At 47.7% G+C, this 23,311-nt stretch overlaps 2 protein-coding genes across 2 annotated transcripts in view; one reads left to right on the top strand and one right to left on the bottom strand.

The window, feature by feature from the left end:
• gjb7 (gap junction protein beta 7) overlaps nucleotides 1–6,124 on the top strand; it is an 11,561-nt gene extending 5,437 nt beyond the window's left edge. Inside the window, 2 exon segments of the mRNA XM_056428989.1 lie at nucleotides 3,285–3,702; nucleotides 3,705–6,124. Coding sequence (XP_056284964.1) covers nucleotides 3,300–3,702; nucleotides 3,705–4,246 — 945 coding nt within the window. The 5' untranslated portion in view covers nucleotides 3,285–3,299 and the 3' untranslated portion in view covers nucleotides 4,247–6,124.
• znf292b (zinc finger protein 292b) lies at nucleotides 5,677–21,686 on the bottom strand. The gene is made up of 8 exons (XM_056428987.1): nucleotides 21,528–21,686; nucleotides 15,341–15,495; nucleotides 15,158–15,236; nucleotides 14,798–14,933; nucleotides 13,711–13,913; nucleotides 13,420–13,556; nucleotides 12,701–12,842; nucleotides 5,677–12,528 (listed from the first exon to the last, which is right to left on the bottom strand). The coding sequence occupies exons 1-8, from the start codon at nucleotides 21,684–21,686 to the stop codon at nucleotides 6,139–6,141; spliced, it is 7,401 nt and encodes a 2,466-aa protein (XP_056284962.1). The 3' UTR covers nucleotides 5,677–6,138.
• Between the last annotated feature and the right edge of the window lie 1,625 nt (nucleotides 21,687–23,311).

Consider the following 23,311-nt stretch of genomic DNA (forward strand, 5'->3'; position numbering starts at 1 on the left):
CGTTGGACCACTGCTATACGCCATTCAAGAGAGGCTACAAGGCTGTCTCTCTCCTCCGTTAGGGAAATCAGACCATGCCGCCATTTTTCTGCTTCCGGAGTATAAACAAAGGATCGCGGAAGCGGTAGTGACGAGGAACGAATGCGGTGGTCTGACCAATCAGAGGCTGAGCTACAGGACGCTCTGAGTATCGTTGACTGGGACATGATCCAATCCAGTTCCAGTGACGTCAGCGAGTTTTGGAAGTAGCAATGAGCCTCATAGCAACGCTTAACGGACACCATCGTCCCCACGGTAAAAGTTAGGGTCTTTCCTAATCAAAAGTCGTGGGTTGATAGATCCATCCGTGAAGCTGTGAACGCCTGCACTGCTGCCTATAACTCCGGTCTTGTATCCGCAACATGGGCGAGTACAAGGCAGCGGTCTATGGACTGAGGAGGCGGTGAAGGACGCCAAAGGAGGTACCGAGACAGAGTGGAATCACAGATGGAGCAGCGCGACACCAGGCGCCTATGGCAGGGGCTACGGACTATCACAAACTACCAGAGCAGACCCCGCTATGGTGAGTGCCGACGCATCCCTAGCGGACGACCTGAACTCATTTTATGCACGGTTTGAGGCTAGCAACAACAGCGCTAGCTCGCCGGCTAACAACAACACCGTTAGCGTGGCCGAGGTGAGTTCTACCGCTGGGGACGAACACACACTCTCTGTGACCGAGCACAGTGTGAGGAGGGCTCTGTTGAGGGTGAACACCAGGAAAGCTGCAGGTCCAGATGGCATATCTGGGCGAGTACTGAAGACCTGTGCTAACCAGCTAGCTCCAGTGTTCACCACAATATTCAACCTCTCCTGGCTGAGTCCGTGGTCCCGCCTGCTTCAAGAGATCACTATTGTCCCTGTGCCCAAGAATGCTTCTCCAGCATGTATGAATGACTACCGACCGTGGCCTCACCTCGGTGGTCATGAAATGCTTGAGAGGCTGATAAAGGACTACATCTGCGCCTTCCTCCCTTCCTCCATGGACCCGCTGCAGTTTGCTTATCGCCCAAACAGATCCACGGATGATGCTGTCTCCCAGGTACTGCACACCACACTCTCTCATCTGGACAGCCAGAGGGGGGGCTATGTGAGACTGCTGTTCATTGATTATAGTTCAGCTTTCAACACCATAGTCCCCTCCAGACTGGCCGGCAAGCTGATTGAGCTGGGACTGAACACCCCCCTGTGTGCTTGGATCCTGGACTTCCTGACCGCCAGGCCACAGGTGGTCAGGGTGGGCAGACACACCTCAAATTCCTCACCCTGAACACAGGATCCCCCCAGGGTTGCGTCCTCAGCCCCCTACTGTACTCCCTGTACACACATGACTGTGTGGCCAGGTTCAACTCCAATACCATCATCAAGTTTGTGGATGACACAGTGGTGGTGGGCCTGATCTCCGACAACGACGAGAAGGCCTACCTGGAGGAAGTTGCTGATCTGTCACTCTGGTGCCAGGACAACAGCCTCATCATGAATGTCACCAAAACTAAGGAGCTGATTGTGGACTTTAGGAGGGTACAACAACAGAGGACGTACTCACCACTGGGGATTAACGGGACTACTGTGGAGAGGGTGAGCGGGTATAAATACCTGGGAGTCCACATCACCGAGGATCTGACATGGTCAACAAACACAGACACTCTGGTGAGAAAGGCAAGGCAGCGCCTACCACCTCAGGCAGCTGAGGAAATTTAAAGTTTCCCAGAGGATCCTTCAGTCCTTCTACTCTGGAGCTGTAGAGAGCGTCCTGACAGGAAGCATCACAGCCTGGTTTGGCAACTGCTCCGCTCAGGACAGGAAGGCTCTGCAGAGAGTAGTGCGTTCGGCTGAACGCACTATTGGAACTACACTCCCACCCTGCAGGACTTGTACACCAGGAGGTGCAGAACCAGAGCCGCAGGATCATGAAGGATCCTCACCACCCCAACAACAGACTGTTTCAGCTGCTGCGGTCAGGCAGGCGCCCGTAGTCACGCTGCAAGAACAGAGAGACTGAGACGGAGTTTCTTTCCTCAGGCCATCAGGATTGTGAACTCCGACCTCACCAGGACCCCCACATAGACCCACACAACTGCCCCTCTTAGGCACACACACACACACACACTTACTGTAAATATTGTGTTGTTTTTTATTTGTAAATAGTGTGTACTTGTTGCCCTTGCACATTCCTGCTGAGCATTGCCACTTTCATTTCACTGCACACCCTGTGTGTGTATGTGACAAATAAAACATCTTGAATCTTGAATCTTGAATCTTGAATTCTGATTTCACAAACATTCACCCTGCAAAATAAAGCTTTTTCTCTATCGAGCACAGAAGTTTATTTGAGCCCTGCTCATTTTTATTTTATAATTCACCCTTTACGCCAAGAAATTAGTCAACATTGAAGTTTCAATCCATAACAAACTATATCAGATACAAGATCACGAGACCCGGATGAGGAATTTGACTTCACTGTAGAAACATTGAAACAAGAAGTGAGAATAAAGACGGGTGTGTCATAAAGCGAGACAACAAAGCATTCTGCAATGGCAAATACATATAAGACATCCTTTATGTCCACACAATGACACAGAAGACCGTCCGCTGGTTTGAGGTTATTTGAATATTTGCAAATGTGAGTCATACTATCGACTGAAATAAATCCATGAAATAATAAACACGATAGTGGGAGAAACGAAGTGTTTAATTCCACTCAGCCCTGATTTGACTGCAGAACACTCATGAATGTAGTTTCTGTTTACTCTGGTTTGTGTTCGTGATTTATATTTATTATTTGTGTGGTAAGAGTGATGGATTGGTAAACTATATGGCAGAGAGGTTGAATCTGCTTTTAATAATGTAATTAATTTATAATAATATCAATCAATGGCTTCCAGGAAGAATGAGATTTATATATATATATATAAATAAAATCTCATCTCAACTGATGGGAGGCTATATATAAAATATTTATATATATATACAAAAATAACATTCATATAAAAAATATGCATAAAAAAAAATATGTATATACAAATTAAAATATATTTATATATAAAAATATATATGTATATATAGGTATAAAACAATATATTAAATGCATATATATATATATATATATATAAATAAATAAAATAAAACAATATAGATATTTATAAAAAAATATAAATAATCCAAAAATATATATGTAAATATATGTAAATAAATAAATCCCCTGCTGTGGTATTTATTTAATCTCCACTGCTTGTGCATTCCAGAAGACTCCGGGGAAGATGAACTGGGGCTTTCTGGAGAACATCCTCAGCGGGGTGAACAAGTACTCCACTGTGATCGGGCGCATCTGGCTCACCGTGGTCTTCCTCTTCCGCATCCTGGTGTACGTGGCGGCGGCGGAGCAGGTGTGGAAGGACGAGCAGAAGGACTTCGTGTGCAACACGCGGCAGCCCGGCTGCGAGAACGCCTGCTTCGACCGCTTCTTCCCCATCTCGCAGGTGCGCCTCTGGGCCCTGCAGCTCATCATGGTGTCCACCCCGTCGCTGCTGGTGGCGCTGCACGTGGGCTACCGGGAGCACCGCGAGGCCAAGCACCACCGCAAGCTGTACAAGGACAAAGGGAGCATCGACGGCGGCCTCTTCTGCACCTACGTCTTCAGCCTGCTGTGCAAGATCACCTTCGAGCGGCCTTCCTTCAGGTGCCACGCTTCCAGGTGCCCCTCCTGCTGCGCTGCAGCGAGAGCCCGTGCCCCAACACGGAGGACTGCTTCATCGGCAAGGCCACGGAGAAGAAGATCTTCCTCTACATCATGGGCTGCACGTCCGTGCTGTGCATCGGCCTGAACCTGGCGGAGCTGGCGTACATCGTGTGGAAGCACGCGTGGAAGTGTTTCTCGCGCCGCTATGCCCCGATCGGGGGGGAAGGGCAGCGGCGGCGGCGGCCCGACAGCCGAGGCCGGTCGCCGGCGCTCGGCAGCCGAGGCCGGTCGCCGGCGCCTGGCAGCCGAGGCCGGTCGCCGGCGCCCGGCGGGGTCGAGGACGGGTCGGCCGAGGCGAACGCGGAGGACGGCCTCGCCGCCGGCGGGAAACCGGCCCGTCCGGTCCGAGAGGGCCACGCCCACGAGGGCTCGTGTTCCCAGGAGCCACCGGGACACGTAAACACGCTCGCCGCGGCAGCCGGGCCGAGAGACGCCGCGTGCGAGGCTTTAGAAACGGACCAAGTTTAGATATTAGACAGAAACACCGACGGGTCAACAGGAGGAAGTCATTACAAATAGCGTCAAATTCAACACTTTACACCAATGTTACACTTTTGTATTCGTTTAAAACTTTTTTATAATCATTCGTTTGTCTTCTGAGGCTGAGAGACAATTATATTAATAATCTGGATTCAGAGACTTAAATAAACACGACATTGTTTTGCGTGTTTACAAAGCACTGGAGGTCAAATCAGAGATGCATTGTGGGAAATTTGGGATGCAGTATTTGTCGAGTTCGGCCCTCACGAAGAACTTCAAGTGATTCCCAAAAAACTAGCACATTCCTGCTATAATAAACAAACAAACAAAATATTTAACATATATATACACATATATAAACACACATACATATATATACACCTATATATATGAATACAGATATACATATAAATGCACATATTTAAACACACGTAAATATCTAAAAATATATATTCAGATATTTATATATGGTCAATAGCTTTTTTGTTGAAAACAATTAATATATATAAATTAACTTACATTATTACGTCAAATGATGAATGCCGCTGCTCAGCTCAACTGGAGTTTCTACCGGTTATAAAAGAAGTGAATGTTTATTAGGAGTTATTTGCTAAACTGTGTCTTTATTTTGTGTCAATTAAAACAAAAGGTTGGTTCTTTGACGGCCGATCAATAACTCGCACTGCGTGTGTGAAGCGAACACATGTCGCTGTGCCTGGAATGCGTCATGAGAAGTATTCTTCACAGAAAAGAGAAGTTGTCGAGATATCTAAAACAAATGTAATTCTGACTCAAAACACAGAATTCAATCTCAGGAAATAATTAAAATAAATTGAAAGAAATCTACATTACTTAAATTATTATCAACAGCAGAAAGGATAAAATAGGTAAACCTTTCTTTAGAAGTTCGTGGACATAATTTATATCAAAAGTTGAGCTCATGTCTTTGTATTCGTCCATTTTGTGTTCATAAGTACTGATGTAACATTTTAGTTTGTAACTATTCAAACGCTTCAATTCTTCTGCTTATTTATAATTGCAATAATAAATGATTCATATTTCCACCACTGAATACTCTTTTATTTTACACCTTTACAATGTTTTTAATTGCCAGTTAACCGGAAGACGATGAATAAACGAGACCGTCGCGACATTTAATGAGTTTTGAGAGTTAAAAGTTTACAAAAAAGGGAAATGTGGGAAATGTCTCCATTTCCTAAATTTGGAAAACATTTGAAATTATTCTGACGAGCATTTAATTCAAAATTATCCAATTTTCGACTTGAGAAATAATGCAACTCTGCAGAATGGAGCCCATTTGTTTTCAATATTTCTAATAATATTTCCGTGCGTGCAGCAGCGGCCAAACTTCACACCAAAAACTGCACGAAAAAACTGAAAATGAAGAACAAGTCGAGCTGGTTGTAAAAAAACTGTTCATTTAATAAGCCTGCTGGCGGCAGCGCGTGACTAATAACCAACGCACAATAATCAACATCTTTAAAATCACAAGCTACACACACACACACACATTACAACCCATTTTTCAAAGTCTCATTTTAGCCTCTACGTCCCACAGGGATGATTAAGACGCCAAAAAGTCGATTTCACATCAACACATGTTCAGGTAACCTTTCCGCCCATAAATAAAAACATGCTATATACTTTTGCATAAAAAAAAAAAAAAAAGTACACATAATTCAGGATCATTTAAAACTTGTTTTGCTTTTTTCATAATTTTCAATTTTTAAATTTTTTTTTTTAAATAGCTGAATGTGTAGAAAATATTCCCCGTGTGGTGGACAGTCTGCAGCAGACGGGACTCATTCTAGTCCTGAGGTTCTGCTTCGCAGCAAAAAAAACAAACAGTCTTTTTGTGTTCATAATACCACGGTGGGCCGCGTGTCCTGCAGCTGCTTCAACATAAGGTCGGCGACACCCAAAAAGGCCCCGTCTATTATTATTCTGACCTTGCCGAGCGACTTCAGGTTCTGCCGGTTGCTGAACCGCACGCACGTGTCTCTGGCGCTCAGGCTCCACGCGTCCGGGACGCCGACCTCCACCGTCAAGGGTTCGCACTTATTCGACTGCTCCAGGAACTTCAGGAAGGACATCTCGAAGCCCATCGGCTTGAACGAGGCCAGCGGCGCGTCGTCTTCGCGGTTTCTGGCGTCGGAGTCCGAGTCGTCGTCCCGGCCGTACGCCACCTCCACTTTGGTCGTGCGCGGGATTTTCTTGCGCTTCAGCGACTTCCCGACCAGCTTCCGCGGACGTCCCCGCTTGCGCTTGATCACCACGGAGCCGTCAGAGTTCTCGTCGGTGGACAGTTTGCTCTCGAACACCGTGGCGGGCGACCTCGCCGAGGCCCGCTTGCGCAGGACGGGCTTCGAATGCCCGTAGGCGCCTCCTTCCAGGCCGCCGTCCGACGGCAAGTCGTTGTCCGACAGGTCCGAGGTGTTCTCCGATTTGGAGTCGTCGCTCCGGATGGAGCGGCACTTCTGCCGGGGGAACTTTTTGCAGAAGATGAAGTGACTCCTCTGCTGCTCCAGGTACTTCGCCGACAGCCCGTGGCCCATGTAGTGCTTCAACGCGCTCCGCTCAGACTTCATGACCGAATCGCAGCCTTTGATCATGCAGGGGTACTGCAGGGGGAACCTCTTGGTGCACATGGACGCCGCCTCCACTTTGGACTTCAAGGAGGGTTTCCCGTACTTCGTCCAGTGGCTGCTCTTCACCTTGCTCGCTTTCTTCGCGTTGCTCGGCCTCTGGAGGATCTTTTTATTGCTCTCGATGTTCTCCTTCCCGTTGCTCGTCTTGGTGATCTGGTAGAGCAACGGCTTCGCCTCTTGCTTAATCCCTTCTTCGCTCTGCTCGCTCTTCATCTTGGCCTCGTAGAACTCCTCGTGCTTCTTCATGAGATGCCGGAGCATGTTCGACTTGGTGGCGTACGTGCGGTCGCAGCCTTCGATCTCGCACTTGAAGGAGGCGTTGAACGGATCCATTTTGGAGAGCTTCAGGTCTTTGTGCTGCTCTTTGACATGCGCCAAGTACTTCCAGAACGCGGTGAAGGAGGCCGTGCAGTCCCGCTGGCTGCACCCGAACCTGCCGAGCTTGATGCTGGACAAGAGGTCGCCGATCTTGTCGAGGCTGAAGCAATGCAGCTGCAGGTAGTGCTGCAGGAGGTTGTGAACTTCTTGGAAAACCCGCGAGCAGTCCTTGACTTGGCATCGGAATTCGTAAACTTGGGGGAAGTCGGCGTCCGACTCGTCCTCGTCGTGGCTCAGCGTTTCGTCCGTGGCGTCGCTCTGGTCCTGATCCTTGTTCACCTCCAGCGCCGACAGAGCCGACTGGTGGACGGCCCGGTAGTGGAGGATCAGATTGTGCTGGATGGTGAAGGCCGCCACGCAACCTTGATGGACGCAGCTGTAGGGTCTGTACGGACTGGTGCCGGCCCGCGAGTGGGGCTTCCTCTTCCTGGTGTGCTCCGCGCCCGGCGTGACGCTCGCCTGCCCGTTGACGGCGGACTTAACGGCGAGAGACTGCGGCCCGTTGGCGGACGGCGCCTGGGTGGGGCCAACCGACGCTTGGGGCGTTTGGACGCGTTGAGACCACTGCTGTGCCGACTGAAAGGTGGAGGCGTGGGCCGGGGGCGTCGTGGCTCGATTGTGCGCGGGCGCGGTTTGAAGGGGCTGAATGACGGAGAAGCGACTGTCATCTGGGAACGCGCGATCGGACGCCTGCGCCGCGTATTCCTGTTTCACGCTCACTTGGAGCGCGGCGGACGGCGGGCTCTGCGTCGCTTGCTGCAGGGCGGCCGTCGCCGCGGCTTTGGCCTCCCGGCGCTGCAGATCCAGGTCGGCGATTTCTTCCGCCAGTAGTTTGTGAATGGAGTTGTAGTGGGCGCGCAGGTTCGAGTTCCGGGTGAACCTCTTGCCACATTTCTCACACTTGAAGGGAGCGTATTGGCCGTACTTTCTCTTCACCACGTTCACCATCTCCAGCGTGTAGCCGTGACACTTGGAGAGGTGTCTCCAGAGCGCTTCGCTCGAGACGGAGCAGAATTTGCAGTTCTCGCAAACGAACGGCTTGACGGCGTTCTTGGCGGATGCGATCGGGCTCGGCGGCGGGACGACGGTTTGCTTCGCGGGCGCGGCGGCCGTTCGCTCCGACGTCTCTCTGACCAAGTCGAGCCTTTCGAACAAACTTTGAAACTCCTTCATCCATCGTTGCTGGCCGGCAAACACCCGACCGGGCTCGAGATCGCCGTGGTCTGCCGGAACGCCGGTGGAGCTCGGTACCTCCTGCCACGGGGCGGTCGTCTCTCGGAAACCGGCGAAGCTCCGCGTGTTCAGAAGCCGTTGAATTTCCATGGGGGTTCCCGGCATGATCGTACAGTTCACTTGAAGGGCTCGACTCGCCCAGTCGGCGTTCGAGTCGCGGAACATTTGATGAAGCCGATAGTTGTTGGAGGGACCGCACATTGGGCCGAAAGACGCGGCGCGCGAGTCGGCGTTGGGGTCGGCGTTGCTCGAACGGCACGAGCCGCTTCCATGTTGGAAGTCGCCGGCCAAAATCTGCTCCCGCAGTCGCCTTTTAACGTCGTTCTCTGGCGGCGTCCTCTGCGTCTCGGCCTTCACGGCGCACGCCGCCGCGCTAAACTGACCCTCGGGTAACCGCTTCCGCGCCGCCGGGTTCGAGTCCGGCGTCTGCGCGGTCGCCGTAGAACGCTGCCATTCCCCGTGGCTCGCGGTAAAAGGGTTTTCTTTGAGCATCCGAGAGAGGAGCGGGTCGGAATACTCGCTTCCGGCAAACGCGTCGACGTCGGACGGCGGATAACAGGCCGCGCCGTACGAATCGTCCTCTTGCTTCACCTGGACGTTTTCCGTGTGCCGTATGACGGAGCTCCCCGGCAGACGCTCGCCGGCCAGATAGGGAACACAGGGAGTTGGGAACAAGGGCTGGGGCGCAGGTGTGTTTACAAAAAGTTCAGACAGGTTGGACTCCGCCATGATCTGCTTGAGGATGTCGTCGTTCGACTCCTCTTTGCCGTATTCAGACAAATTGTCCTGTGAATAATTGGGGACGGGGTAATCTTTTACAGCCGCCGAACCATTTGTGACCGAGTGGTGAGGCTTCTCCTGATAAACGGCCGCGGGGTTATAAGACGACTGCGGCTGAGCGGTGTTGACCGTCTGCTCCGAATTGAGAAGGTCCAGAAAGGAAGCCGGCAGATCCATGTTGAGCTCCGACTCGTCGTACGGTTTACAGCTCAAGCCCTTCGACAAATGGCCGCCGAGGGACTTGGGACTGTCAAATTGGCGATAACACCTGCAGCAGACGAATTTGCCATCGCGGAGGATAGCGGGCCACTTGGTCCTTCTGCTCTTTCTGGCCGGCTTTTGATTTTCAGGGCCGTTTTCGGGGATGGGGCAATTGTGAGGTTGGTTCTTAACGATTTGGCTCGCACCGTCCGGAGGGGGGAAAGTCGACTGCATGTTACTTTGCATCGATTTTGCTTTTTCTGGTGACCTGCAGCCGGAGACTGAACCGCTTTGCATCCGCGATGAATACGGGGGAATGTGGACTTCTGCTTGTTGAGACGCCTTAGCGACGTCCATGTACGAGGGCATCACTGGCTGGGATCCGTTTTCCATGAGTGGCGACTGCAAGGGATCAACTTGCATGTTAGACGCATAAACTCGGGGAGAGACACGGTTTTGATTATGTCCGATTCTGGGGGCCGGGTGCCAAATTGGACGACCTGAAACGTGGCACTGCGGCGTTATCGGAGGGGTATCGCTTCCCAGCTGAGAGAGGACGATGGGGTTCAAGACCTTCTCCATCAGGAGCGACGCGTTCTTGTTGCGGGCGCACGAGGAATGGGAATGCAGAGCGGAACAGTTCAACCGCACGCCCATGTTGATGTACGGGGGCGATTGGATGACGTTCTGCCTCTGAATTCCGTGAACTGGTACCCTGCCGACCGGCTGGTTCTGAACCGCCGCGGCCGAACCGAGATGCCCGACGGACGAGGTGCTTGGCGCCGGCGCGTAGGTGATCCTGATTTTAGTGCGGGCGACTTTCCACTGTTCAAAGAAGTCGCAGTGAGACGTTTTCATGTGCTTGGACACGCTCCTGCTGGAGCTGTAGTGCCGCGCGCACGTTTCAACCGGGCAGTGAAAGCGCTCCCGGTGACCCGGCGGGGGACCGGCGCTCGCCGCGGAGTTCTCCGATCGGTTCCCGGCGGCGAGCGGCTGAGGGGTTACCGTCGGGGGGAGCGGTTGCGACATCGCCGGCCCATGGGAGTTCTGTGGGGACGGCGACGTCAACAGGTTGCACATCGGCCCTGGTGGCAACGGGAGGCTGTAACCCGTCGTTCCGGTATTTAAACTACGGGGGAACATTTGCAGCTGGCCATGCGGGACGCCGGTATTACAGCCGTGTGACACGTTACTACCTACGTTAGCTTCAAACGGAGGCGCCGGTTGATTCTGTTGGGGCTGTCGTATATTACCAAAACAGTGAACGCCTGAACCGAGTCTGGGATCGCTCGGATCGGGGAAGTGGGAGGTCGCAGGCCGAATACCAGAATTGAATTCCTGCGTCGGCCCGGCGGCGGTGCAAGGCTCGTTCAGCGGTTCCTCTTTGACTCGGTATTGTCCGAAGGGTTCCGCGGGCGGTTGCGAGGACTGCAGTAAGCTCTCGACGGACCCCGGCAGCCTCGCAGTACGTGAACTCCCAGCAGCCTCGGGTCTCCAGTCCTCTTGGGAACCCTCTTGTTTGATCAGAGTTCGATTGGAAAGCATTTGTTCGATGAGTGACGGGCCGGGCTGCGTGTTCTGAGAGCTCTGCTCCGACGACGGGCTTTCCTCCCGCCCCTGATCGGCGTGCCCTTCCTGGTGCAACTCCAACTGGCGCAGCGAGTGGAAAACCTTCCCGCAGTCCTCAATTTTGCAGGTGAACGTTTTATAATGCTGCGCCTCGTGGTCGTAGAGCTTGAAGGCCTCGTGGAAGATCTCGCCGCAGTTCGGAAACATGCACCTGGCCTTGAAGACGGAGTGCGTCCGCCGGTGTACCAAGAGTTCCGTGTTGGACAGGAAACTCGCGCGGCAGTTCAACTGGATGCATATGTACGGCCTGGCGCCGCAGTGCACCTGCAGATGGTCGTTCAGGTGGGTGACGTTGACAAAGTGGCGGCGGCAGTACTGGCAGACGACCTTTTTGCTCTGCATTTCGAGGAACGTCTTGCCCTCCTCGTTGTCCCCGTGGGCTTTGACGTGGGCGACGAGATTTCGGAAGAACTTGAAGCGCCGTCTGCATTTTCCAACCGGGCACACGTTGTCCTCCCCGTTGTCCGTGTTGAACCGGGACACTTTGGCCGGAGCGCTCCGACTCATCCCGCCGGTTCGACCGAAGGTGCCGCCGTTTTCCGTCTTGGACTTCAACGCCGCGACGACGGGGCCGGCCGTTTTGCGGTTGGCCAACTTCTTGTTCGATTTCATGGCGGTCAGCCGCTCCTTGCACGACTGTTTGACGTGCGACGTCACGTGGGGGACCAGCGTGTCCTTCGAGGGGAAGGGTTGGGCGCATATGGGGCAGCTGTACACGCCGTCGCTCAGATGCGTCTGCGCGTGGCGTACGATCCGGTGGCCGAGGAACTCTTTGTCGCACAGCACGCAGTACTGCATGTACGCCTGCCAGTTTGTGAACCGCGAAGATATGAAACCTTTCTCCCTCAGCTTCTTCATCTCTCTGTTCTTCCGTCTCCTGTCGGCGATGTCGTTCAGTTCGTAGGTGCCGCCGAAGTACGAGGCGTTCGTCGACCCCTCCGGACCGAGGAAGTCGTCCTCCTCCTCGGGGTCCTCGGTGTAGTTCAGCAAGTCGATGGACGACACTATCGACGCTTCCTCGCCCATCAGCGTGAGACACTGGCGCTTCAGTGTTTTCCAGTCCCAGAACTCCGGGTCGAAAGGCCACTGGGTTTTAAAAACCAGCAGGAGCTCGCAGCGCAGAGAGTTGGGGACGGGCATGTTCTCCTCCTCTAGCTTCTGATCCGGCTGGTTGTAGAGAGTCTCCACGGCGTAGTACGAGTCCACCGTGGGCTCCAGCAGGAACTCCGTCAGCTGGCAGGCTCGCTTGACCTCCAGGTCGGCGGGCAGCAAGCAGGAGATGGTTTTACACACGGTGGCCTTGGTGGTGCCGTCGTTCGAGTCCATCCGCAGAGCCCTGATGCACATCTCGATGCACGCCGGCAGTCCGACGCTGTCGATCTGCGGGCGGGGAAACAGACGACGAGTAAGTTTGAGCTGCCGAACGCGTGGAGCACCAAGAAGTATGTTTTGATACTAAAAAGGTTGCTTTCAAAATGTAAAAAGCTACAACTATAATATCTTCGGCCCACAGTTCGATAACGCCACATCAGCCGACTCTTTTTTTACTGACCTCTGATTGGATGACCTTGATGAGGAACACGATGTGGTACACGGTTTTAGAAAGCAAAGACATCCGGCGACATCTGTCGAGGAAGGCCTGCTCCGACGGCTCCAATCTCTTCAACAGCTTGCTCCAAAATAAAGTGAGCTCCCTGGGGTGACGGACGGGGATTCATGGATTAGTCATGATATGTATTGATCCATCTATTCACGCCTTCAAATACTAACAACACACAATGACACGAGAGCGTTGTCAGCGAGGGACAGTGGGCACAAAAACTACATGTTGATTATAGGGAAGTGATCCAAAATGATGCTGAATGAACATCTGGAGAGCAAATCTGAATTAAAATTTAGTTTTTTCTCCACTCTCTAAAAGCAAATACCACCAACAATTCATGCCAATAAAAATAAAAATCTATTTAAGCAAACACACATGCATTTTTATATATATATATATGCGCACAAAAACTAATAATAATATATATATATACAAAATAAATATATATATTAAAATATATATTTTCTTAAAGTATAAATATAAATGATATAAAATATATATTTATAAATGATATTAAAAAAAATATTTAAACAAATATATATATATATATATTTGTCAAAGAATCACTGTTATTTGGTTTTGCACAGTCAAAGGATTGATCTTTTCCTCCCGCCAACCAACAAAGAAACATACAGATGCGCATCAAATTGGCCGTTGTGATTTCTTACCAAGCGCAGTATGTGTCCCCTAGGAGAAGCTGCCGGGTCAGGAAGGCGGAGCACAAGCTGAACGCCGCCCTCTCATCTCCGTCCGACTCGAGGTTGCAGATCATCTCCAACACGTCGCGGCAATCCTCCTTCGAAAGCTGCACAGATCGATGGGGAGAGAGCAGTGAGCAGATTCGACTGGAAACCAACATCCCCCAGCTTCATCATCTAATATTTATAACGTAATAGGAGGCACCATTAATTGCCTTGCAACGGACCATAGACGACCGCTAGTGGGTGAACTCCACTGACCTCGTCCATGAGCTGGTCCTGTTCCGAGGTCGCGCAGAGACACACCAGGTACATCTGCCTGAACGACCCCTTCCCTTGGAAGGCGTGGCACTCGGAGCACACCTTGGCCAGCAGGGCGGCCTTCCCCAGCTGGTCGCCCTTCATCATCTGGCTCACTCGCATTTCCAGCAGCCCCAGACCCTCCTGCACCAGGAACTCCTCCACTGAAGAACAAATGGGAACGTTAACAGGTCACGCTAAACCAGAGTGTGTGCACGTCTTTAAACCCGTATTCCGATTATTCGCAGCTCCGTACGACGACCCAGGCAGAACCGGAGAACCGTAATGTGTCGGCACTCACCCTACGGGAGAGTACGGCTCATCTGAACACGTCTAAAAAATGCTCCTTTGATTTAAAAACAAACCTCGAGGTCTCCGTTTTCTACACTTCAAGAGGCGCTCGCCTCCAGAATTGTACTTGGTGAATAAATGCACCTGACAATTTGTATTTCTTACACAAAACATGACATTTAAATGTATCCTCCCCTCCCCTGTAGTTAGTTAAACACTGAAATGAACAATGCATCATCATCTTATGCATCTTCTGAACCATAACCGACCGGCTTAAAGAGCTTCTGTCCACCTGGGCTGGAGAGATCTCCATGAAGTCACGTGACCAACAAACAAAACCCCAATAATAACCATGGATATTGCATTTAATGATGCGTTTCGCGTCACGCGTGATGAATTTTGGGCATTTCTCAGAGAAGCTTCTTCAGAAGACGACATTTCTAAAGCGAGGTGAATTAAAAGCTTCCTCGAGTGGCGCCCGCGTCGGCCTCCAGCCGGACCCGAGGGACCATTTGCATCTACTTTTACGTGCAGGTTCATTTGCACATTACATAAGGTGCATTATTTTCACCAGGAGACTTTAAATTCGTGAGAGACTCGTATTTGAAACAACATTTACGGAGCAGATATGAACGCTGAAGTAGACACAAACAAGTCGATTTACTTTTGTATTTTGACGAAAGAAAAAGTGTCTGCTGCTCTGTTTTTGGAGACACTCGATACGTTTTGGATGTGAAACCCGGCTCAAGGAGCTCACCTTGTTGGCTCTGCAGGTCCTCGTCAGCCAGGAGGCCCTGCAGGACCCGGTTGGTCCACACGCCGTCATACTGGCCCAGAGCCGAGAGCTGGGACAGCTGGGTGACCCGGGTCTCCTGCAGCGTCCGGTGAGCAAACTGAACACGAGGCGACAAATCAAAACAGGTTTATGGAAACGTGATGAGTTAAACGCTCTTTAACTTCTCATAAATAGGACGACGGAGTGTAAATATTTTTTTCTTACAGAAACAAAACGGAGTTGCGGGGCAGTGCTTTTGTCTTGGGGTGTAAAAACTTACATTCTCACGATATTTTAAGCATTTTTTTTGTATTCTAAATGAATTTAAGTCCTCGACTTTACCTGCACGCACGACTTGAATTCTTTCCACATGTCGTCTGGAACGTCGGTGTTCAGCGAGAGCAAAAGCTCCACGAAACTCCTGCGTTACAAACAGAAAAAAAGACAAAGAAAGTTATAATTTATTCCTCGAAACAGAGTTGCTTGTAGCATGATGTGTGTGTGTGTGTGTGTGTGTGTACTCACAGCGAGAGCCTCTCCACCACCAGAGGAACGTTCTCACACTGCAGCGAGAGGGACGGAGACGCCTGGGCGTAGCTCAGCAGCGCCACGATGTACACCTCCACCAGCGCCAGAGGCTCCGCCTCTATCCGCCAGCGGCCCGCATACTCCAGCAGGGTCTGGAGGGGGAGGGGGGGAGAGAGAGAGAGAGAGAGAGAGAGAGAGAGCGACAGATAGAGAGAGAGACAAGCGAGACGAGTGAGAGAGAGGAGAGAGAGATATATAGATAGAGACAGATAGAGGAGAGGGACAGATACGAGAGAGAGAGATAAGACAGATATAGAGAGAAAGACAAGAGACATAGAGAGATGAGAGATACAAGAGAGAGAGGAGATATAAGACGGATAGAGAGAGAGACAAGAGAGAGAGAGAGAAAGAGGAGAGACAAGCGAGATAGAGGAGTGACGAGAGACAGATAGAGACAAGAGAGAGAGACAGATAGAGAGAGAAAGAGAGAGAGACAGATAAAGAGAGAGACCCAAGGTCGTTCAGTTAGTAAACAACAACAAGAGATTCTGTTTGCACTCACAACTTCTACCAGAAGTCTGGGCCCCGCGGACACGAGACACGGCGTCCAACGGAGAGAGAGAGAGAGAGTCCACCGGGACGAGGGACATGTCATCCTGTATTTATGCATCTCTAAAGTGAACTCACATTTAAACCAAAACACGTTCCACGTCTTTAATACACTTTGCTTCATACGACGAGGACGACGTGGGTTTTATTTACACTATTTAAAGCTTGCGATGCAGTTTATCATTCTGAGCCGGCACCAGAAGAGACACCCGTCTTTATAAAGGACCAGCAGAAACAGTCTCTGTTCTGCACGGGTCCAGTTCAAAGCTCCTACACATGTTGACCAGTGGATTTCCAGGACTTTAAACCAAATGTCCACGGCCAAACTGAAATCTCGGTATAAACATGAAAAATTTAGAACATGTTGCGTATTGAGAGCGTCTACCGGCTTATACTCTGAGCGTCTTTCTTTAAAAAAACATTCATTATTTCAAACTTGGCGTAAATGAACATGTGATAACACATTTCCATGACTTTTCCAAAACTTATGATTTAAGTTTGTTCCATGACTTTTCCAGGTCTGGAAATGACCATTTTGAAATCCATAAAATGTCCAGGTTTTCCAGAGCGGTCGCACACAGCTGGACTCGCTGTGTGAAGCCTCTGGATTTACTTTGAGAATCTCAGTCAAAGGAAATAATGATGCAGTTACAGTTGCTTTCAAGTGTAAAGCGTTCCACTGCTGTGTAACGTGTCCCACATTGTTCTCATGACAGTGAACGCAGCACGAAGCTCATCAATATAATGAACTCGGGCAGAGATAACCAGATCAGGGTTCACGTGCTCACCGAGCGATTCCACGACTTTAAAAAACAGATTTCCATGAGCAAAACATTTTGCGTCGGCTTTTCGAAAACATGTCACATCTTTACCTTATTCAACGTTTTAATTCCCACAATGCAACAGTTTGACATCCAGCCCATGACCGTCTCTGGTTATAATAACCCTTCGCCCGGTGAGCAGTCATGAAGGTGATGCTCCTCGCCTGGAGGTGGGGACGTTACTCATTAACCACAGGCAATAATCACTTCCACCGATTTATGATTATCTTCACACACACACACGCACATATAATCTCAAACATGGACACATACAATACTTGAGTTGTGTATTTACAGAGCTTTCACAAAGGCAACACAGAGGTGCATTCATGTAGGTTGAGTGTGTGTGTGTGTGTGGCGACGAATCAGATGAGGATTAAAGTGAAGGGGCTTCGACCCCCAAATTAGCGACAACCGCACTTAAAGTGGGGTTACGCAACATTACATGTTAAAACCTCAGCATCAAAAGATGTCGTTAGAGCCGCAGTGGTATTATAAAGTACTCCCATGTACATGTACTTGTACACGGGCGGAACAAGCTGGTATGCTCAGTCAGACGGACTCAAGGTAAAAAAAAAAATAATATTAAATGGTGCTTTCACTGTTTGTCAAATGTTGGAGGGGAATGTATTTTTTAAATTAAAGATACGGTAGAACTTTAATATCAAAGGACGTTATTGTGCCAGAGTTTCATTAAAGATTAAATATATATATAAATATATATTAACAATTTTAAAAAAGTAAAAAGTTCTGACACCATTGCCAAATAGAAAACAAAAGCAATAAGAGTACAGTAAAATAAATAAATTAAAAAGAGTACATCAACAAATATTAAATACAAGAGTTCAGATTCAATGTGCATAAGAATAAAATAACACCGGCAGCCGATGGAAACTAAAATAAAAAACTAATAGAGATTTATTGTCGATATTAAAAAGTGGGCAAGAGTAAAAATACATTGCACAAGAAAATTAAATGTAATATTGCACGACGTTGAAAAAGACGATGTATGCAAATATCTTCACCGCATTAAAAAAAACCAGAAGAATAAAAAAAGGAAATATGTCGCACATATTTATGCAGACTAGTCACAAATTCCTCGCTGCCCTTTACCGAATAAAAACACCACCCGAAAAAAACAAAGCGCGTCTACGTTCATTTGCCCGACTCAACAGAATAATGACTGATCCAGCGGCTCGTTACCGAGGCGACAACGACCTCGCTGTGACAGGAGACTCTTCCTGTAGCGCCACGCTGAGCAGCCTCAGGATGATACTCCTCTTCTCACTCAGAAGGAAACACAGGCTCTGGTCCAGGTCCAGGCTCTGGTCCAGGCTCTGGTCCTGGTCCAGGTCCAGGTTCTGGTCCCTTCACTCCTAGACTACTGTAACCCCCTCCTATCAGGTCTACCTGTAAGGCCATCCGACCTCCGCAGCTCATCCAGAAAGCAGCAGCTGACTGGTCTTCAGCCTAAATTCCCCCACAATGCTTCGCTCCTCCGCTCCCCTCGCTGGTCACCATCAACCGGTCCTCTTGTGACTCCGCCTCTTCGACCAATCCCGAGCGGTCCTGGCTCCTCATTGGTGGAACGAGCTCCCCACTGACATCAGGAAGTCTCTACATCTCCCACGTGAAATTAAAAACACATCTTCTCCGACTAGACAGAGTAAAAACAGATTGGACTTACTTATGTTATTACTTATGTTATTACCTACGTTACTACCTTTGTTACTACTTTTATTACCTTCGCATTGAAAATGCAGAAGGTTATGTTTTGATCGCCGTGTATTTATTTGTATGCGTGTTCCTCGCATAACTCAAAAAGTACTAAACGGAAACGCATGAAATCTAGTGGGATGATTGGTTATTATCAGGGGAGCATTTGATTAGATTTTGGGATCGATCGGGTCAAAGGTCAAGGTCATGAAAAGGTCAACATCTTCTTTTTACCATAGCACGGTCAATTTCTATCCAATTGGCATGCAACGAATGCCAACATGTTCATAATTCAATGCCCAATCTTGTGATATGCGAAGGTATGCGCTCTACCGAGTGCCCGTTCTAGTTACTTATGTTATTATGGGTATTTTTGGAGTTTGGTTTTCTTGAGGAAATGTTACTTTCTTGATTCTCGTTGTTCTGAGTTTTTACTCGTGGTTGAATTCACGTATTGTAAAGTCTCTTTGTATAAAAGCGTCTGCTAAATGACATTTAATGTAATACTCTTTGTTGTGAGTTGTTTCTGGGTTCTCCATCAGAGAGACGTCCACAAATCAAACGGATTTCACTAAAAACAAGAGGCTCACGGCGCATATTAACCCTTGTGTTGCCTTCGGGTCAATTTGACCCGATTCAATGTTTAACCCTCCTGTTACCTTTATATTTACTAACATATTTTACCCTTGAGGTCAATATGACCCCAGCTATTAAAATCTCCAGAAAATTATTAGAATTAATATTGTTTTCCAAGTTTAAGTGTGAGGTACTTTATGTTTGTTTGTTGACTCCCGAAAGAACACCGACATTAAACATTGAATCGGCTCAAATTGACCCGAAGGCAACAGGAGGGTTAAGAGATGTCCGGAGCTCCTTTTGAACGCTTCGCCATCTGTTAAAATAACTGATTAAACGCCGATCCTTTCTTCCTCTACTGGATTGTTCCAGTGAGATATACACATGTGTGGCATAAAGGGAATGAAGGGAGTGTTGAGCCGCTCTGAGAGTCCGCTGTACGAGTGGACCGAGTGATGCCGAAGATTGCGCAACAATGGTTTGGGCGGGGCGTTTATATTCTCGTCTTATCTTTAATATCACAATCAAAATCGTATCCGTAACGTTTGCTAATCTTATGGGAAGAGGCACAACAAGAGAGCGGGAGCCGGAGCCGCGAGATTGATCCGACATCTTTGTTCTGTTAGTTAGATAAATTGAAATTGACAAAGGGAAAATAATCTAAAAAGAATTAATACAAAGCCAGGTGATCTTTTCTTGGCAATACCTGCTGTCCCGTTCTCCCAGTTACACTTCCATTCATAAAATATCAAGAAGTGCAGCTCGTCAACTTCAGAGACGGACGGCTGCGACTTCAGCTACTCAAATCCAACCGCGGAAATAAGAGAACCGGCGTACGGTGTGATCTTAAATATTACACAGGGGCTACTGGAAAGGTTTTTAAAAAGATGGACTCCGTGGGAAGAGGCGAGCGTGGGTGTCCGGTTGGAGAAGGTACCGGTCTTTAAGCAATAGATAGTTTTAGGACGTTTCTCCCACCACAAAAAAGCAGATTTTAAAAAAACCAATTGGTTAGAAATGTCAATAGATGCGTTTCCTCCGAGTAGAGTCACGAGGTTCAGTTTTATAGCTTTTTAAAAAGTGTGTTAGTGGCGTCAAAATAGTAAAAATGTGTCGTTTTATTTCCTCTTGTATTTTGCGATAAACGGAGAATTTCCGTCTCTGCCTCTCGATATGCGAGCCTGCAAATAAATAAATTGTTTATTTTGGGGCATTTTTTTGTCTCGAGTGACCCTCACAACAGGGTCATAGAATCCCAAGCATACATTTTACTACCACCGTCACTATTACGTATAATAACACTGAAACTAGATGCAAAAACACATGCAACTTTTACGCAAAAAGACTGGACACAATAATAATAATTCGGTCCATAATTCTTATCCAATATGAATGATTCTTGCAAATGAGAGAATTTGTGAACGCATGTTTTTTAATAATTATGTCCCTTGTTTTTCGTGCATCTCTTGGTGCTTTGTATTGTGTATTGTGTATGCATTATATGTTGTATAGATACATATATATTTTATTTTATATTTTACTTTGTATACTTCTTGTATACATCTTTATCTTTCATCCCTGTTTTTTATATTTTATTTTTTATTCTTCTGTGTTTAGTTTATTGGTGCTGCTACTGTTACGACAAATTTCCCCTTGGGGATTAATAAAGTACATATCTATCTATCTCTATCTATCTTTGAGGCAGAGGGCATCGAATCCGCTGACCGAGGAAGAGGCATCTCGATGCTTGGTGCAGATCCGCCCTCCGCATCCTCTCCTCAATGCCCTGAACACGAACATCACATCGTAATAACAACCGATGCGTGCAGATGGCTCACTAAGGAGCACCGTGCACGAACCCCGAGGCTGCATTCAGGGACCGTCGTTATTAGTGGTGCAACTTTTGATTGAAAACTGTGTGGCTCTTCTGCAAATAAAAAAAAAAAAAACGCGTGCGTCCTATTTTGCACGTACACAGCAGAAAGAAAGAAAAAACACCGCGGAGGACGAAAAACTCACAACTGTGTTTATATTGCGTAATGTCACGATTACAATATATGATAAGTGAAGTTTAAAACGACACGTTGTTGTTGTTGACTACAGTGTCAAAAACACACACATAAAAAAACATTACAAATGCAGGAGCAACTCAGGGAAATTATACTCGCGTGCACGCGCATGTAGCCAAACATACATGGCTGGGAGCTAACGCGGGGCTAGCCGCAGGTACGACCGGTTCCGCCGATTTTGGGGGATAGTTAAAGGAGGACACGGCCCGGGACCGTGCTGGTATCGGTCCGCAGTGACGTAAAGCTACACACGTAAAGTAATTTGTGAACGTAAATAACATAACGTCCTCCAACTGCAGGCGCAGCTACGAGCTAGCCGAGGCTAGCGGCTAGGTTACGGTGTCGTTAGCTCCCGTTAAATATGGGAGATGGGGGGGGGAGCGGATAACTCACCCCGCAGAACTCCTGGCAGTACCGGGAGGAGGATTCGGGGTCTCCGGCCTCCCGAACCACGGCTTCTTGGAGCTCTTGCAGTCGTTGTCTGAGCTCCCCGATCGTTTCTCTGACGCCGTTCTCAGGACATCGGTCCTGCTCGGCCTCCTCGTCCGCCATCTTCACACCCAGCTCCAGCGCGTACCACTGCAGCGTAGCTACGTAGCCTGCGCGAGGCGATGCTTACGTACGACGTAGCGACGTAGTGACGTAGCGACGTAGCCACTGCGCATGTCACATCCGGAGTGGTTTGCAGCGGAGAATGACAGGAAGACTCGAGTGGACTGGTTCCTTTCTGTTATACCGTTATATTCTGTTATATTGTTATAATATATTTATATATATTGTCCAACAGAATTTAGACAACTTTCTTAACTCTGTGCTTTTGTATAATAATGTAAATATATATAAATATATATGCAACAAAATAAATAAAGATCGAGAAAACACACAGTATATAAGCAAGTTATATACTCTCGCTCTCTCTCTCTTACTATATATATATATATATATATATTTACACACAAATATATAGTATATATGGATATATATATATACACATGCATATAAACATATACATATATGTATACATTTTTATTTATTTGTTTTTTCTGATCCAAATATCCTATATATACTGTGTATTTATACTATATACAGTCACACAGTATATAACTGTTTATACAGTACATATATACAGTATATTTTTTATATATACTGTATACAGGACTGTCTCAGAAAATTAGAATATTGTGATAAAGTTCTTTATTTTCTGTAATGCAATTAAAAAAACAAAAATGTCATGCATTCTGGATTCATTACAAATCAACTGAAATATTGCAAGCCTTTTATTCTTTTAATATTGCTGATTATGGCTTACAGCTTAAGAAAACTCTAAAATCCTATCTCATAAAATTTTAATATTTCCTCAGACCAAGTTAAAAAAGATTTATAACAGCTGAGTGTTTGTCAAGGCTCAGGAAACCCTTGCAGGTGTTTCGAGTTAATTAGACAATTCAAGTGATTTGTTTAATACCCTACTAGTATACTTTTTCATGATATTCTAATATTTAGAGATAGGATATTTGAGTTTTCTTAAGCTGTAAGCCATAATCAGCAATATTAAAAGAATAAAAGGCTTGCAATATTTCAGTTGATTTGTAATGAATCCAGAATGCATGACATTTTTGTTTTTTAAATTGCATCACAGAAAATAAAGAACTTCATCACAATATTCTAATTTTCTGAGACAGTCCTGTATATGTTTATATGTGTCTACATAAACACAAATATTTATAGAAATATATGTATATATATACGTATGTGTGTGTATATATATAATACATATATTTATATACACATGTACATAAATACACATACATACACACATATATATTTTGTTGGAAGGCTCGTAAATGGATGTGAATTATTTTAAAGACAAAGGTCAACAAGACCATTTCTCTAAATGTGAATCCTGGGACGAGTGGCACAAAGGCGTGAAGCATAAAAGCACACATTTAAGTGGACACTAATCCCAAACCGAATAAACAGTGGTTTGTTTTAAAGGGGAAGAGGAGTTCAGGTACCCGTCAAGGTCGAGGTCGGTACTGGGACGGAGGGGAGTATGTGTTTTGAGTTAGGAGACGGAGATTCCCACCGGTATGAATCACACGGTGGGGCACAAGGGAGTTTGAAGATCCGTCCCAGGCGTACTCCGAGAAACACAAAGACCACTTGGATTCCCTCCA

Source organism: Pseudoliparis swirei, chromosome 12 (assembly GCF_029220125.1).
Source record: "Pseudoliparis swirei isolate HS2019 ecotype Mariana Trench chromosome 12, NWPU_hadal_v1, whole genome shotgun sequence".
Taxonomy (NCBI): Eukaryota; Metazoa; Chordata; class Actinopteri; order Perciformes; family Liparidae; genus Pseudoliparis; species Pseudoliparis swirei.

Bases quoted from the DNA above. Each gene is read 5' to 3' on its own strand.
- znf292b (XM_056428987.1), bottom strand. From the start codon at position 21,686: ATGGCGGACGAGGAGGCCGAGCAGGACCGATGTCCTGAGAACGGCGTC. The intron at 15,496-21,527 runs GTGAGTTATCCG...CTCCCCCTCCAG, and splicing joins ACTGCCAGGAGTTCTGCGGG to ACCCTGCTGGAGTATGCGGG. The intron at 15,237-15,340 runs GTGAGTACACAC...TTTGTAACGCAG, and splicing joins GTGGTGGAGAGGCTCTCGCT to GAGTTTCGTGGAGCTTTTGC.